A 17,395-nucleotide genomic window follows, 5' to 3' on the forward strand; every position below is an offset into this window, starting at 1 on the left:
GTGTCCACTATCTTAGACACATAAAAGAAGACTCTGGAAGTCTTCTTGCTTTCTGAAGTGTCCGTTCATTTCTGAAGTCTCTGAAGCTGAAAAGTTGTGTCCTCATTTCCTTCTTCTTCTTTCATTTTTCTCTTCATCTTCATCCTGCTTCAGAGATGGCTGTATGCCAACAGTGTTTGGGATAGAGAAAAATATTTTTAGGAGGAATTAAGCTAAAAAAAATAATTGTTTGTAATTATATATTTATATTAATGAACTATTTCTTAATAGTTCTTAAGAAATATCTAATAAATAGGATAACTTAATAAACTATAATTTATATTTATTTTTATTTTTAATGAACGTAAAATTCATTAAAACAACATTTATTTTGAATCGAAGAGAGTAGTTATAATGCCAAAATATATGAGGTTCACAAACTATATATATTTTAACCTAATTTGATGTGTCAATTATGAGGAAGTTGAAACTATTTCCTTTTGTTCTTAATGCCAAAAATAATATAGCCCCACCCCACCCCCACCCAAAAAAGTTAGTTGTTGTTGCAATTTGTTCACAAAGGTTTAACAGTCAATTCAAGATGAGCATTATATCCATTTATGGTGATGTGTGCATTTGAGCAAATTATATTTGTTCCATTAACTATTCTTAAAGAGTTTCTAGTTGTATTCGATGTATACGTTTCTTCTATATCATTAGGTAACATATATTGACCTAAAATAATAGGGTAACCATCATATATATCAAAAGTAAGTATGAAACGAACAATAACTCGAGAAATAGAGTCATGAGAATTTGACTATAACTGATTAAATTATGATTAGAAGGTAATAAGTTCATTACATTGTCAATATATATAACTTATTATTGCAGGAAACTATTACAAGTTTAAAGATGTTGATATTGAATGCAAAACAAATGTCATTTTCTTGCTTTTAATGGTCATTGGTCACTCAAAATAAATTGAAAAATAAAATAAATTAGAAAGTAGATAAGATTAAAGAGAAGATGATGAACATCACCTTCATATATTTGCTTTCTTACTTATGTCTTGATTGAGAGAAAAATATCATTAAAGAAACAAAACAAAAATAAATATAGAGAAAGTGTCTATCCCACTTGCATGGAATATTGTTGTCTATAAATAACTGTATGACAATTACATTTTACTATATATTATATGATCACTTTGAAGTTCCAACTTGTTATGAGATATCAAAATCATATTCTTTCACTTTCACTCACATAATTTTAAAGAAGAGGATACATTGGTTCTTGCTTTCTTTGTGCCTCCACGTGTATGTGTGTAGGTACCTCCACGTGTAAATTTATCAATTCTGAATTTTATTATTTAATAATAAAGTTATTGAGTTTAAATTTATAATTTTGTATATATTAAGTAAAGTTATTAAAAATAAATATATGATTTGCCGCTAAATCTATATTAGGTCTGTTCAGTGCGTTAGGATTGCCTCATTTCGCGTTGTCAACCCCAGAGAAATTCTAAATACATGGCTAGGATCATTTACACGGACAAAATTTTTGAATGCTAAAATTCAAAATCAAGAGAGAAACATTGTAGCCCAAATTGTACGCTAAGGTCCTGATCAAACTACTGATGATTCGATCGGACTATAAGCCTTTTAGATTATTGAGAATTTGAAAACATATTTATTGTGTGGACGATTCCTACTAATACTAAGATTATGTTAATGTGTTTTTATTAGGGTATGAAAGCATCAAACAGAATATAGACAGTCCATTCAATAACAAAACATATGAAGCTATACTTTCATGTAACAAAGAAACAAACATTGGTTTTAACAGGCATCAAACAAAATAAAAATGAAATAAAAAACGAGTTTATTGGACTATGTCTATGTCACTATTTACATGTAAATTAAAAGTGGGCCGCCTATATATGTTTTATTAGGAAGCACATTTATGCCAAATTTTCAATATTATTAATTTATAGAATTTAAAAAGGATTTTACTAATAAGAAAATGATCGATTCCATTGATTTTTAGATCTTTGGAAATTTTAGAAAGAAAACGTTTTCTAGTTTAATTATTTTTATGCATAAAAATGCTCGGTAATGTTTAAATATATAATATACGTTAATTGTTTGCTTAATCGTTAAATAAAGAAGTAACACAAGAAGAATTCAATGAGATAAATATTTACTATTTATACATAAAAATAATTATTGATGACCTAGTATATATATATATATATATATTGTAATTGTTTGACGAAGGGTTCCTTTGTGTCCCCCTGGCTTCGTTGCTGGTCTATAAATTGCGGGATCAGTAATTTGATCAATAAGATATGTTATTTACTATGACAAGTTAAATGATATTGATACATTGTCAACATATATAAGTTAAAAATATATATCAAGAAAAAGATATATAGCTAGAGAAAGAAAATGAACCCTTTTTCTTTTCATCCGCTAAAATAGATGGATTAATTGATTGCAACCCTAAGTTTATAATAAAAGCAATATTAGGGTTAATCAAGATTTTGCCAATGAAGAGGGAAGCATGGAAAACAACTCTGAATCTTTGCTAGCTTACGATAAAATCATTAAAAAATTAAAGGAATGGTAGGGAATAGTGTAGGCAAAGGTTTTATACTTTTATAAAATAATTCTATATCATTATTAGCTCATGATTGACCGACATGAATTGTGCGCCGGATGATTGATATTTCTCCACCTTTAATCAAAAGTTTTGAATTCGAATTTTTAAAAAGTAAAAAAAAAAATATTGTTGGGAATGTTATTCTCAAAAATAAGTTCTGCAATGTGTTTAAATTTAATTTTTTTAGTCGGACTCCAAAATAAAATTTTGTCTCATAATTGACGTGAACATTAACTAATCAAAAAGATTGAGTCAAATAATAAGACATACGAGTAAAGAAAAACGTACCAATTAATTTATAACTTCAAACCAACCATAGGATTGGAATTTTTTAATTAATTTAAGTTTTTGAAATCTAGTGTTTATTTAATTATATTATTTACTAAGCCAAAGGGTTGGTAGGAAAAAACAATATATATTTTTTCGTGGTGGACAGTGATATATGAAAATGACATGTTTCAAGATTTAATATGAATCATATATACAACTTGTGGTACTGTAAATTGTAACGTAGGAATTGGTTGGTTGACTTAATATGATGAGATTTTTGTGACTTATTCTGTGTCAGCTAGCTTTTAAAGTTCCCTTTCTTAGCTGCAATTGTTTAGTTTGAGGGGTTACGGTGGAATGAATAGAATTTTTTAATTGTTAATTATGTTAGATTTTGGATTTGAATATTTTTTAATATGAAAAAATTGTGAAAAAATGTGCGCTTTCACTCTTAATGGATATTATGGTGTGAATTCAACTTAATCAACACCTAATATGGAGACTAGATATCAGATAGGAAATAAAATTTTCATGGATGAGAACAATTAGAGGCGGATTTAGTATTTTTAGCTCATAATTTTAAATTCTAAAAATAATAATTTACTTACTATACTATGAATAAATTATTTATAAATATTCAGAAAGTTATACATGTATATATATGTTTTTATATGAAAAATGAAATGGCAACAAAATAGTGGAATACAGTATAGTATCATATCAAATTTTATATTGGTATTATTATTCTACTAATTATTTGGGTATCAAACGACTCCTAAATGGAGTGATATCTCCGTTCCACTTTGTTTAGTATGGGTTGAAGTATGAGAGTTAAAATATTTAAATTTCGATGTACATTCAAATATAAATAGTATTTAAAAGTAAATCATACTTGAATTACCTTAAAAGGAGTACTATTAGTTGAAAGGGTTAATTATTTAAAATATTTTTTTAAAATGCCGGTAAGAAAACGTTATCAAAGAAGAACTTTTTGCCTCTCTAGGTAGTAAATATGTCAAATAACGTGTGAAAACTCAAAAAAAAAGAAGAAGAATCATATAGGTTGTGGAGGATGATTGGAATCCTCCGTTTTTAATTTGAAGTATTGAATTTGAGTTTTGGATATGTAATTTTTTTTTGTTGAAAACGCTATTCTAAAAAATAAGCATTGTAATGCGAAATTCAAATTAATCAAAATTTTAATATAGATGACACCAATAAGCATCACTTGGACCTTCAATTCATGATACTCTCAAAACAAGTAATTCAAGAAAAAGTGTGCCTAGAAGTAGCAAATTATTAATTGCAACAGTTTCAACCATCTAAAACTAAAAGTCTCATCATTAGGAAAAATGTAATTAAAAACTTTATATCATTACATTTCATAACATAAAATTATTAGGTACTTGATGAAATTTAATCATAATTAAGGTCTCCCCGACTAGAATTAATAAGATGTAGATAGGGTCAGAAGTCAGAAGCTACAATCATTACTGCATGCAGTACTACTACTATTTAAAATATACTTTATTAATTATTATCAACAGAGAGTCAACTAAAGGTAAATCATTTACCAAGACCAAAATTTACTATATCATAGGGGAAATAGGATGGTCCATACTAAGCATCACGGACCACACTATAACGTACCAAAAAAAATTAAAACCTAGAACAAACTAGCTTAGGCTATATATAGTACTATGAACAGTAGAGTACTACTATTTATGTACATGGTACAAATAACTCCAGCTGCAAAAAGAAATTTCCAAAAACATAACTGAATCATGTATACTGTTGGGTTATGCTTTTTGGTTTTTGACATATATGTTCGTCTAATTTCACTTATGTACGCTGACAATATTAAATTCGTAACATATTTTATTTTCTATAGAAGAAAATAGGAGTACGAAGAGGCTATTTTAGTAAATTGATACATGAGCTGAGATACGAAAAAGTAAGGGCTAATAAGAAGTCAGAAACTATCAGAGTAAAAGTCGGATAGAACTTACATAAGCAAGGAAGAGACACATTCATGAAAAAATAAAAGTCCTGCTGTGGGAGATTGATTAACTATGAATAAGCCATCTTACTTGCATATTTATCTCACTTTTATATAAACAATTACCTATAAATATTTTTATGTACTGATATAATCACTATTTTACAATATTGTTAATATATGGAAGTTAAACTCATGACCTTACACAACGCTATACCGCACTAAACTTTAGACTTTGGCTCAATTTATGAATACAATTATACAACAACAATAACAACATCTAGTTATTGATATAATTATAATTTCTAAAATATGTAATACATATTAAATTGGAGGACATTGACACAAAAGAATAGGTATTTTACTTATTAATAATTTAGTTTTAGGGCAAATTAGATGTTAGGTAACATCATAATAAGCTTTAAATTTTGGATTTCTATGAGATATGTCATTGAAGTTAATAGAACTTATCCATCAAATATAGTTAAACGAAGCAGGATTCAAATCTACGTTACAAAATTTTAATATGTCGCTCGCTTTGGATCGGACACTTTCCACCTTAGCTTCATGATAATGTTACATTAGTTGAATTTCTATCTTTAAAACAAATTAGAAATATTAATGTTATTCTAATTTGAGAAGAATTAAATCATTAATGTAGAATAAAAACAATAGTTCTCAACACATATATATCCACATAAAAACGATACCGTTAGATCCACAAAGCAAAGCAAACCTGATAAACATTATCCCTACACTATCAAGATTCTTGACATCCAATATATATATATATATATATATATATATATATTATGTAGAAGAATATGAATAAAAAGTAATTAAGCACATGGTACAAAAAATAACATGCACTAGATAGCAAACAGTGCATATTAATATGGACCTACAAAAGAAGAGAGGGGGCCTAGCACATTAAATCACAACAAAAAATTGCGTAGGCACAGAAACACCTTTTGATACACTACACAACACAAACGCCACGCCAACACCAATTAATTAGTCTGTTTGATCGAGTTTTTAAAAATCAAAGTATAGAGCGAGCTTTAAAAAGTTAAGGTGTTTATTAAGCTTAATTTTAGAGGGGGGGGGGGGGGGGAGTTAAATATCTTTTAATTACTGCGGAAGTTGTTTTTCAAAAATTTAAAAAAATGATTTTTTTTTCCAGAAGCGATGCGTACATCAGTCTTTATACAATAATAATTGGTTCATAAATTAAAGGTTGTTAACGTGTGCGCATATATGCTTCCAACTATCGAACCATCATTCTAGTAACTATATGTATAAAATGTAGGAAAAATTATCTAAATACATAATTTATTTAATATATTCTTTAAAAAAAAAATACTATTTGAAAAAATTACAATAATTCCTACTCTCTTTTATCCTCGGATACATCACTTTACGCGATGTATCAGAACGTTTTGGGATGTATTCAGATTTCACCAAATTTAAGAGATTTTTGTAATTTAGAAAATAATAAAAATATGATATAATTAGCTCTTAACACTATTAGATTTGTGTAATTATTTCCTAAAATGTACCCTCAATGGAATATGCACCCATGGTTTACAAATGAAAGGGCTTAAGAATAGTAGGTAGAGTCATCTTATCCAGAATTTAAATGATGTGAGTTTTGGGTTGATAGAATGAGTTCTATATCATCTAACTTTATTTATACTATACTTGTTTTCCTACACACATATAAAAAAAGGTTCAATATTGAAATATAGAATTTTATCGAATTTATAAATTTAGATTCGCCACTGATCATATATGGATTTAGAATTTTAAGGCTTTGAACTATATTTGATTGATCTTTGAAAAATAAAATATTTGAAGGTGAATTAAAAAATGAATTGGACATGAATTTTATTTGAATTTTAAAAAAATAAAATTGTGAGCGAAAATCATGATTTCACTTGATATACTCCTTAACTAAATCAATTTTTTCAAACTTCACAATCTCTATTTCAAGTTGAAAAATAGACAGTCAAACTAAATTCAGAAAAATTCAATAATATTGATTCAAGTTCTATATTTATATTACGAAATTAACTTAATATATATAATAATTTATCAACCATATAAGTAAGAACAATATAATATAATATCTATAAATTTAAAAATCTTAAATCCACTTCTACTCTAACTTAATATATATACATTTATAAATAAATTAAAATTTATAGATAATTTGAGCTAAAAGCAATGAATATCGGAGGAAAGAAATAGCAAACGGCAAAGAAATTAAAGGTTAGTAAAGGACCACTTGCCTTTAAAAGACAAAAAATAAAGTTAGGAATAAAAAAGTAGTGAGGTCCACGCACGTGATTTAAGCGTGGGCACATCCCCACTGTGTTACTATACTAACCCAAATATAACCAACTTCATCATGTGATTTTTTCCAACAAGTATTACTTTTGTCTTTTTAAAATTTTTGCCCCCCACTTTAATAAACCATATTGAATAACCAATAGGAATTTTACTTCCTTTTCTCAAAGTCATGGAAAATATACCATTACCCTCATGTTAAAAAAAAAAGGAAAGACTATGCTCGAAGCATTATACGTTCACGTAGGATTTAAGAAAAGGCCACATATCAAGAAAGTGTAATAGTTGTAGACAGTTTATCCTGACGTGAGCATCAGACTAATTTCATGTTTAAAAGACAATATGGTGTAGAAAGTATTTTGCGTTCATATAGGGCACAGAAAAGGTGCTTACCTCAAGAGAGTGTAATTATGTAGCCAAGCAACTTGTCTTGACGTAAACAGTAATATCTAATTCCACGACTCAAATATATGACTAATAATCTATAGATATCACATGACAAAGATAATGTTATTGTTGTTTCAAGACTTCCCTTTATTAGTTTTAAGCTAGCCTTTTAAATCTTTTTTATTTTGAATTCTTTGAGTTCTTTGTCTTATAGAAATATATCTCTAGTGTCCACACATTGAAACTGAGACATGTTTGACATGTCTTTGAGTACATGTTTGACATGTCTTTGAGTACATGTTTTTAAGTTAAGATTCTCTTTGACGTGTTTTTTGAAAATATCTTGCAAGTTCATTTTTTAAAAAATAAATAAATTGTGGAATAATATTGATGTTAGTATGTTACCTGTAGCTCTATCTCTCAAGAAGCTTCTTAAAGACTAACATATAACATAACTTAAGTAGGAGCTCAAATTGGGACAAACTTGCTGGTAGGCTTAGGATAAATATCCATTTTTAAGTCTATTATTTAGATGTGTAGAGTTAATACTGAATAAATAAAATGAACGATGGAAGTATTTTTTTTTTAAGAAAATAGGAAGGAAAAAAAAATGATGGTCCCAAAAATTGGAAAAAGAAAAGATTGGTGGGTGGCTTTAATATAAGGGGTGGGGGGGGGGGATGGTGTTTAATTAGAATTAGTTGGAAAAAAAGGACCACCTCATCTGATGACAATAGGGCCATAGTTTTGGGAATATTTTGCACTGCCACAATGTTAGTGGCATCTAATTCCAACCAGTAGTAGGCTGACTCTTCTCACTCTTTTCTGTCTTTACATGCCTCACCCCCAACCCTACTCAAAAATCTTGTTCTAAAAGGTCTAGTTGTGGAATTTTTGATCGGATTGTTATAGCCCCACAAATGAAGGAAACAGACTTGTGAAAAAAAACACCATCTGAAAAAGCCTGGTTACAAACTATAGCTTAGCTTCAGTTCTAGGGATTTGTATCTTTTTTTTCTTGGGACTCCCCCCACCCCCAATTAACTAATAATGACATAATGAGTTTTTAGGGTTTAAGATTATAAGTATAATATATGGTATAGTAGTAATCAAGAACAAAAAATTAAAAATGTGATTTTGGCAGCTTGTAATATAGAACTATGTATGATCTTTTTTAATTCTCTGACTCATGGTTCCTGTTTAGATGTCTACTTCACAAAGCAATACTTAGCTTGAAATTTTATATAGTACTCTCGTTGTTTTATTTTATGTGATGATATTTGACTAAATATTAAAGATCAAAAAAATAGATTGTCAAAATTTATATAATTTTAAATATGACATGGTATTCGTATTTATGAAATACTCTCTGTTCGATCACAAATTATATATCTATAGCTTTCTGTTTTTTCGAGATTGAAATTATGATGAACTTTGACCAACATGTTAAAATGTATCTTTCCTTCATCGTATTGACATGGATGGGAAGAACTGTAACTTATAATACTTTTCGTATCATTTTTGAATATCAAAAATTTACTTTTAAATTATTGAATTGGCCAAATCCATTCTAGGTACAATGATTAGTCAAATTGACTCTTGAAAAGAAAAGGCAACATATGTATTCTTTGGACGGTAAAAGTACATTATTAGGGGTAAAATGAAAAGTTTATAGCTAACTTATTTATAAATATAGAAAACATGGTTATTTTTAGAATTAAAAAAAAAAGGAAGTGTCACATAATTAAAGAATACTGGTATAACTTACTACAACAATAATATACTCAGTGTAATCCAAATGAGAATTTGAGGAGGGTAGATGATATGCATACCTTATCCTACTTTGGAAGATAAAAAAATTATTTTTGATAGACTCTCGACTCAAGAAAAAATATTTCAAAGCAGGTCAGAATAGTACTAGTATAACATAAATCATATTTTAAAACAATGTACACAATCTCTTTTTTAGATCTCACTTATGAAATTACGCTGAGTATGTTATTGTTGTTAGATTGAATTCATTTTACGTCGTCTTTTAATTGGTTTAAGGATTAATTATTGAAGAGGGAGAGGGGTGTCTTTAATTAATTTGATTTGATTTTCTTTCTAGGAAGTCTATTTTGTACGTATTGATTATATCTTGTTTTGCATGAGAGAGAAAGTAAGAGCAAAAAAGCATATATCAATGAAAAAACATGGCTTACAAGTCATCATCACACACCCTCTTAGGCCACACTATCTCTCTCTCTCCTTAACCTCTGGAAAATCCATAATGTTTTCTCCTTCATCTGATCATCATCATCATCCTGTGTAATTTCTAAGGATGTTTTTTTTCATAGTACGCCATGCTTCTTGTTTTCTTTGAGAAAAACAACACAAAAAAAAGGTCCAATTCTTGATCTTCTTGAAGTTTTATCTAGTCATCTATGTGCAAAAACAAGTTGGTACAAGCATTTGAATGAGTAAAAATTCAATCTTTTTGTTGAAAAAAGGTAACTTTGATAGTAACTAAAAACCCCTTTTATTTTTAGTTCACTTTGATTATTTTATTTTTCTTGTTTTGAAATTTTTAACTACTCATCTATGTTGTACAAGCACTTGAGTGAGTAAAATTCAATCTTTTTGTTGAAAAAAGGTAACTTTGATGTTAACTAAAAAAAACCTTTATATATAGTTCGCTTGATCTTGTTTTTACTTTTTTGTTTCTTGTTTTGAAGTTTTAACTAGTCATCTATGTTGGTACAAGCACTTGAGTGAGTAAAAATTCAATCTTTTTTGTTCAAAAAAGGTAACAAATATTTCTAGTTCACTTGATCTTTGCCTTTTGATGTTCTTCACTCTACCTATGTTGTTTTTTTGCCATTTTTGGGTTGTTTTAATAAAAGATATGCAGATCTTGATGGGATTTTTGTTTGTTGCAGAATCATGAAAGTACTTAAAGAGTGATAAAGCAGAGATCTTTATATATGTATATTATATATGGCTGGTCATCAAGAAAGTGAAGAGATAAAACCAAGATCATCATCAATGGTTACTAATACTGGTTATTGGTTTTCATCAGATAATCCAAATCCAACACATATGGTGAATCATCAGTTGCAAAATTTTGAAACAAATCCAGAGATGTACAATTTGAGTAGTACTTCTAGTATGGAAATGATAGGGTTTCCACCAAACAACAATAATCCTCATGTGTTGTGGAAAGGTAATTTTCTCATCAACAAGATCAATGGTGATGATCATGGTACTCCTTCATCTTCCAAGAACATTACTGAACAATTTTACCAACATGGTAGTGAAAATATGTTGGTTGCAACGACGACAACTCATGATGATGATCATCAAGAATCTTGGCATCATGAGAATAACAGAACATTACTTGTTGATGATCCATCTATGAGATGTGTTTTTCCTTGTGAAGGAAATGAAAGGCCAAGTCAAGGACTTTCATTGTCTCTCTGTTCATCAAATCCTTCTAGTATTGGTTTACAGTCTTTTGAGCTAAGACATCATCAAGAAATAGGACTAATACATGATGGTTTTTTGGGTAAATCTGCAAATCTACAACAAGGGTACTTTCATCATCATCAAGTTAGGGACTCTAAGTACTTAGGTCCAGCTCAGGAGTTGCTCGGTGAATTCTGTAGTCTCAGAATAAAGCAGAATAATGATCATTCTTCATCAAAAGTACTAAAGCAACAAGAGATCAGTGCTAGTACTTCAAAAAAGCAACTTTTACAGTCTCATGACCTCTTAGAACTTCAGAAAAGAAAAACAAAATTGCTCCAAATGCTTGAAGAGGTATGTTCTTTAAATTCTGTTTAATGTTTCTTTCAATCTTTTGACATGAAAAAGTTGAAAAAAGTTAAAGTGTTTTGTTTTTTAACTGTTTGTAACAATTCAAAGTTCAAATCTTGATGAACTAATTGAGAGGCTGAAAGACCCTTTTCCATTAATGCCCACATGGTGACAATTTCACTATTCCATTAATTTTCTAGAACCCTTTTCTCCTTTTTTTCATTACTCATACTTCACCATGCTATCAAAAACAACTTCTTTGTCTTCCAAGGTAAAGGTAAGGTTTGTGTAGGTTCCTCCAGGCCTATGTTACTCGGACTCTTCAAAAATGTCAACAGATGCGTGTCAGATTCTCCAAAAATAGTGTATTTTTGGAGAATTCATCACGGATGAGACATCGAAAATGAAGAATCCGCGCAACTTGGCCCCAGACCCCACTTGTACGTATGTTGTTGTTGTTCATGCTTCACCAGGCAAAAGAGATAAAAAAAGATTCAATTTTTTTTGCTTTTCTTGGTTTAACTTTTTTCACTGATTTTACATAGACTAACGTGTCTGTTTTTATTTATTTATGTGTAGGTGGATAGAAGGTACAAACATTATTGTGATCAAATGAAGGCTGTTGTATCAACATTTGAAGCAGTGGCTGGAAATGGAGCAGCAACAGTTTACTCAGCGTTAGCATCAAGGGCCATGTCAAGGCATTTTAGATGCCTAAGAGATGGAATTGTGGCACAAATTAAGTCCACAAAAAATGCCATGGGAGAAAAAGACAGTACTAGTACTCTTATTCCTGGTTCAACAAGAGGAGAAACACCAAGACTCAGACTTCTTGATCAAACTCTAAGGCAGCAAAAAGCTTTTCAACAGATGAATATGATGGAGACTCATCCATGGAGACCGCAACGCGGTCTCCCAGAAAGATCAGTCTCCGTTCTGCGTGCATGGCTCTTTGAACACTTTCTTCACCCGTAAGTCGAATCTCAGATTTAAATTTGATGAATTCAATTTACTGTGCGTACTACTTTTTAACTTATGGTATGTGCTTATGCTCTTTGAACACTTTCTTCACTTGTAAGATGGATCCGAAATTTAAATTTGATGAATTCAACTTACTATAAATTATATATATAATTAACGCAAGTTACACATTTGGCTGTCGAGCAAAATAATTTATATATATTATACATTTGAACTTGTCTAGTTCTTTTATCAGTAATTGTTGTTTCTTTGGCTAAGTTATTATTATTTGTTGTTACTTGTTCATTTCAACATATCTTGTTCGCTATTGTATTTATTTTACATATTTGATTTTTTATATGCTTCTATTGAAACAGTCTCTCTATCTTCACAAGATAGAGGTAAGACTGTGTACATACCACTCTTTCCGGAGATGGTTTACACTGAATATATTATTGTTGTTGTATATTATATTTTTGAATGCTATTATTTTGAGTGATGGCTATTATTTACTGAGGAAAAATCAAAGTTTTGTAAATAAAAAAATGAAACAATATAACCCCACTTGTAGTTGTAGTACCAAGGATCTTTCCATGGGTCATCAATCATTGTTCACAATAATAGCTAAATATCTTGGAGTTACTCTCAATCTGTTGTTACAGTAACTCCTTTTTCTTTTTTCCTTTGTCGGTTTTAACTATACTTATACTATACTACCTCACAACAATTCTGCCTATAGAATTTTTGTTGATTTCATTTTGTTACATCATATAGAAAGTACAATATATATGTTATTATAAACTATGCTATAAGTACAAATTATGTTTACTTTCTTCTTTATGGCAACAATATTTGCAGGTACCCAAGTGATGTTGATAAACACATTTTAGCTCGCCAAACTGGTCTTTCAAGAAGCCAGGCATGTCACTTTCTACACCATAACATTTTATTATATATATATAGCCTTTTGTCTTTGAATTTATGTTATATATATACTAGTATAAAGATTTTTTACACTATCGACCAGTTAATTATCATTCTCATCATGTTACATACTTTTGCTTATAATAGAGATGTAATGCGGAGTTTAAGTTATATGCTCTGACAGAGTGACAATATAAAGGTTTTTTATACTCTCGAGCGTTTTGACCTATTATATAGAAGATTGATTTCCATTTGCGTAGAGAGTTACTTGTAGTTATCTTTTAGATGATCTGATAGTGTCTTCAGTACATAGAACTTATACTCTTACTAGTACATATAGTAATTATCTTATAACTGGTTTGACTGTTTACATTATCAGTACATATATAACTTGAACTATTTGTCTTTTACAAATTAAAGTCATCATGCATGAAAGATTCAATGCATTTTTTCTTTTGTTCTTTTTGGGCAGGTGTCTAATTGGTTCATTAATGCAAGGGTAAGGCTATGGAAGCCCATGGTGGAAGAAATGTACTTAGAAGAAACCAAAGAAGAGGAAAATCTTGGATCTCCAGATGGATCAAAAGCCTTTGATGACATGACAATTCATCAAAATAACATGACAATTCATCAAAATAATCCTCATCAATCATCACACATTGATCATCATCAAGATCAAAAGCCAAATCTTGTAAGAATTGACTCTGAGTGCATATCTTCCATCATAAATCATCACCCTCATGAGAAAAATGATCATACCAACAAAAATTTCATTCAACATGATCATCAAGTTCAAAACTATGGAGTAATTAGAGGTGGAGATCAATCGTTTGGTGCGATTGAGCTAGATTTTTCAACAAATATTGCTTATGGTGATGGTGATCATCATCATGGAGGAATGAGTAACAAGAATCTTGGAGGGGGTGTTTCTTTAACACTGGGATTACAACAACATGGTGGAAGTGGATCATCAATGGGGTTAAGTACATTTTCATCACAACCATCACATCATCAAAGTTCACTTTTTTATCCTAGAGATGATGATCAAGTTCAATATTCATCACTTTTGGACAGTGAAAATCAGAATTTGCCATATAGAAACTTGATGGGGGCACAACTTCTTCATGATTTGGCTGGTTAAAAAAACAACAACAACAAGAAGAAGGAGAATATTATTGATTTTGGACCTTATAATATATTGGTTCTTGATGAATTATTATCGGTGGTGATGATAGGTAGATATTTTAAGTAGTAATACCTAGTAGTTGCAACAATATGGGGTATAGATTAAAAGAAGTGATTTGGAATCATACAATTATTAAAAATTCTACATTTTGGAATTTTTAGGTATTTTGGGTGACATGAATTTTGTTTCTATAGCTGGTAATTCTTGGATGCTATAGCTTTTTTTTTTGTGAAAATCTTGGTAAATGTTTACCACCATGCATCCAAATTATTGCCATGTGATTGAAGCAAATATCAGTATATACAGATTTTGTAATTTCGAAAGAAAAAAAAAATACTATATATTATTATAAATCTCTCTCTCCTGAGCCAAGTTACCGGTCTATCGAAACAGTCTTCCTATCAAAGTAGAGGTAAGATCTGTGTATTCCTTCTCAAATTCACTCGTGAAATTATACTGAGTATGTTGTTGTTCCCTCTCTAGCTCTCTTTTATGTTTGAGATTATTTGGTAGCATAAGTGATGGAATCATGTGTGGTTCTAATAATTCAAATGAGAAAAAAAAAACAATTTTAATTTGTAAGGATGCTTTGGAGATTTTGTTTTCTGGGATTGGTACAAGGAGAATTAAATTAAGCTGCAAAATCAGTTAGCCTCTCAATTACCAAGATTAAGACCATCCAACAGAAACTGGAAAAAGAAGCATCATTAATTATTTCATAATAATCCATGAATAATATCACACACACACAAAAAAAAAAAAAACTTCATTTGTCCAATTATCAGGAATTTTTTTTACCAAAAAATTGCGAAGAAGCTATTTTTCTTGAGAGTCATGAGTGTGACGCTCATGATAGAAGACCGATCGAAGAGAAGAATGAATAGACTTTTCTAGGCTTGAGATTTTCCAAGAAGGTGTACATGCATGTTACCTTAGATGAATCTCATTTAAATAAAAAAAATCAAAAAGGAGAAGAAAATGAAGAAATTTATATAAGACATATATTCACATGATACACAGTAACGTTGTTGGATGTGATGATATTATATATAATCCAAGTTGAGACAAATTCATAAGCTTTATTGTACAAAAGTGAATAATACATAACATGAGCTTTGGTCGTGACACTCAGGAAATTGAAAGAGACCTTTCTTTTTGTAGTTTATTCAATGCCCTTTCTCTTTATTGTTAGCTTAAGATTATAGTAACTTTTAGTTAATTTCCAATATTTTATATTTATATTGTAATTTGTACTATATATGAAAATTGATTTGCTTATTTTACTATAGAACATGCATGGGAGTTTAATAATTTAAACCATCTATAAAATTTCTATTCATCATGAAGAAAAAAAAACATTTTTTTATAATAATGGTGTTCAGGGTCAGCTTGCATGTATTTCGATTAATTTTATAGAATATCTGTCAACTTTCACCAACAATAGATATTAGGTAACTCTGTCCATCAAAACTAAAACAGATATGAAGAAATCACCTAATATTTTGTCTCTGCTAGGATTTTCTTTTTAATTAATTAGTTATTTTATCGTATGGTATTTTATTTTCTTTCTTTCGTGGTATCTTGTGTCCACAGCTGAATTTTAAGGTAGCAAATGGCTGGTAGTTGGAGTTTAGTTCTGCACATGTAAAATATTCTATTTTCAGAAACATTATGTTTATTGCTTTCTTTCTGTTTCCATGGTTTGTTTTAGATACTTCCCATTTAGATATCTTTTTCTAGAAAATGAAAACATTCAACCATATTTATTTGTTTTGAAATATGCATTGACTTGCAAGAGGTAATCATATTATAAAAATAGGAATTAGCGATAGAAAAATTCTATAACTAAACAATAAAAAAATTATAGCTAATCCTAACAAAATTCGGTTAGGATTAGCCACAGCCTCAAGCTAAGGAGCAAAACAGGAACGTATTAGCAAAAGTAGGAGCAAAGACAACTTTTTGATGACGTTGTAGTTCATTTAGTTGTTTCTCCTTTCTTTGTTATTGATGTTTTTATAACAAATAAATTAAAAATTACTTTTGTTAGAAATATTTTGATGTGTAATAATAGTCATAAGACTGACTCTGATACAAAAAGGAGGTGGGTTGACGCTCAATGTGGAGGTGCGAAAGGTTGGTTATAAGGGGTAACCAGAAGGGTAGAAGTAGGTAGAAAAAATATTGGGAAAAAGTGATTTGACAGGATTTGGTGTAGCTTCATATTATCGAGGACGTGACTCTAGATAGGAAGGAATGAAGGACGCATATCAGGATAGAAGGTTAGTAGGAGTGAAGTGTTGTTTTGTCTTATGTTATTATGTTTCGATTATCACATTATTTTGTTGTTATTATTGTTTTTTTCTTGTAGACTTTACATTGCCTTTTTTATTAACGATTGTTTTCTACATTGTTTTTTCTTCTTATTATTTTACTTAGGTTTGATGCATTTGAGCCGAGGGTCTTTCGGAAACAGTCTTTCAATCTTCTCAAAGTAATCGTAAGGTCTGCGTACACTCTATCATTCCCAAACCTCATTCAGTGAAATTTCACTGAGTAGGTTGTTGTATACACCTTCCATTACTAAGTGAAGAGAACTCTTAAGTTGGAGCTTTTACCATTTTCAACAATGTGACATAAGACATTTATAAATTTGATGAAATCTTTTCCTTTATTTTACTCTTTAATCTTAAAAAGTGAAAAAGAAACTTATTGTAGGACAAAGGAGTAAAATTTCAATAAATGATATATAAACATGCAAACTTGAATAAGAATCCTAAAGTAAAGTTTTCAAACGAATATTTTGAGTAATGAAGTAATAAATCCATTAACATATTCAGAAGCCGAAGGTATATTCCAATAATTTAACTTGAATTTCC

At 29.6% G+C, this 17,395-nt stretch overlaps 1 protein-coding gene across 3 annotated transcripts; it reads left to right on the forward strand.

Annotated features, from left to right (window-relative positions):
* The first annotated feature begins 9,766 nt into the window (after window positions 1-9,766).
* LOC129890084 (homeobox protein BEL1 homolog) lies at window positions 9,767-14,776 on the forward strand. 3 transcript variants are annotated; one of them, XM_055965612.1, is made up of 5 exons: window positions 9,767-10,140; window positions 10,570-11,449; window positions 12,026-12,417; window positions 13,265-13,325; window positions 13,803-14,776. In XM_055965612.1, the coding sequence occupies exons 2-5, from the start codon at window positions 10,628-10,630 to the stop codon at window positions 14,469-14,471; spliced, it is 1,944 nt and encodes a 647-aa protein (XP_055821587.1). In that variant the 5' UTR covers window positions 9,767-10,140; window positions 10,570-10,627; the 3' UTR covers window positions 14,472-14,776. The 3 variants fall into 3 exon arrangements, with proteins under 3 accessions (XP_055821587.1, XP_055821588.1, XP_055821589.1); XM_055965613.1 differs by having other exon boundaries at window positions 9,767-10,034; XM_055965614.1 differs by lacking the exon at window positions 9,767-10,140 and adding an exon at window positions 10,265-10,283.
* The last annotated feature ends 2,619 nt before the right edge of the window (window positions 14,777-17,395 follow it).

The sequence above is a fragment of the Solanum dulcamara genome, chromosome 5 (assembly GCF_947179165.1).
Source record: "Solanum dulcamara chromosome 5, daSolDulc1.2, whole genome shotgun sequence".
Taxonomy (NCBI): Eukaryota; Viridiplantae; Streptophyta; class Magnoliopsida; order Solanales; family Solanaceae; genus Solanum; species Solanum dulcamara.

Excerpts from the sequence above, each read along its gene's own strand:
- LOC129890084 (XM_055965612.1), top strand. The coding sequence starts at position 10,628 with ATGGCTGGTCATCAAGAAAGTGAAGAGATAAAACCAAGATCATCATCA. Across the intron at positions 12,418-13,264 it reads TTTGAACACTTTCTTCACCC|GTACCCAAGTGATGTTGATA; the intron begins GTAAGTCGAATC and ends CAATATTTGCAG. Across the intron at positions 13,326-13,802 it reads CTGGTCTTTCAAGAAGCCAG|GTGTCTAATTGGTTCATTAA; the intron begins GCATGTCACTTT and ends CTTTTTGGGCAG.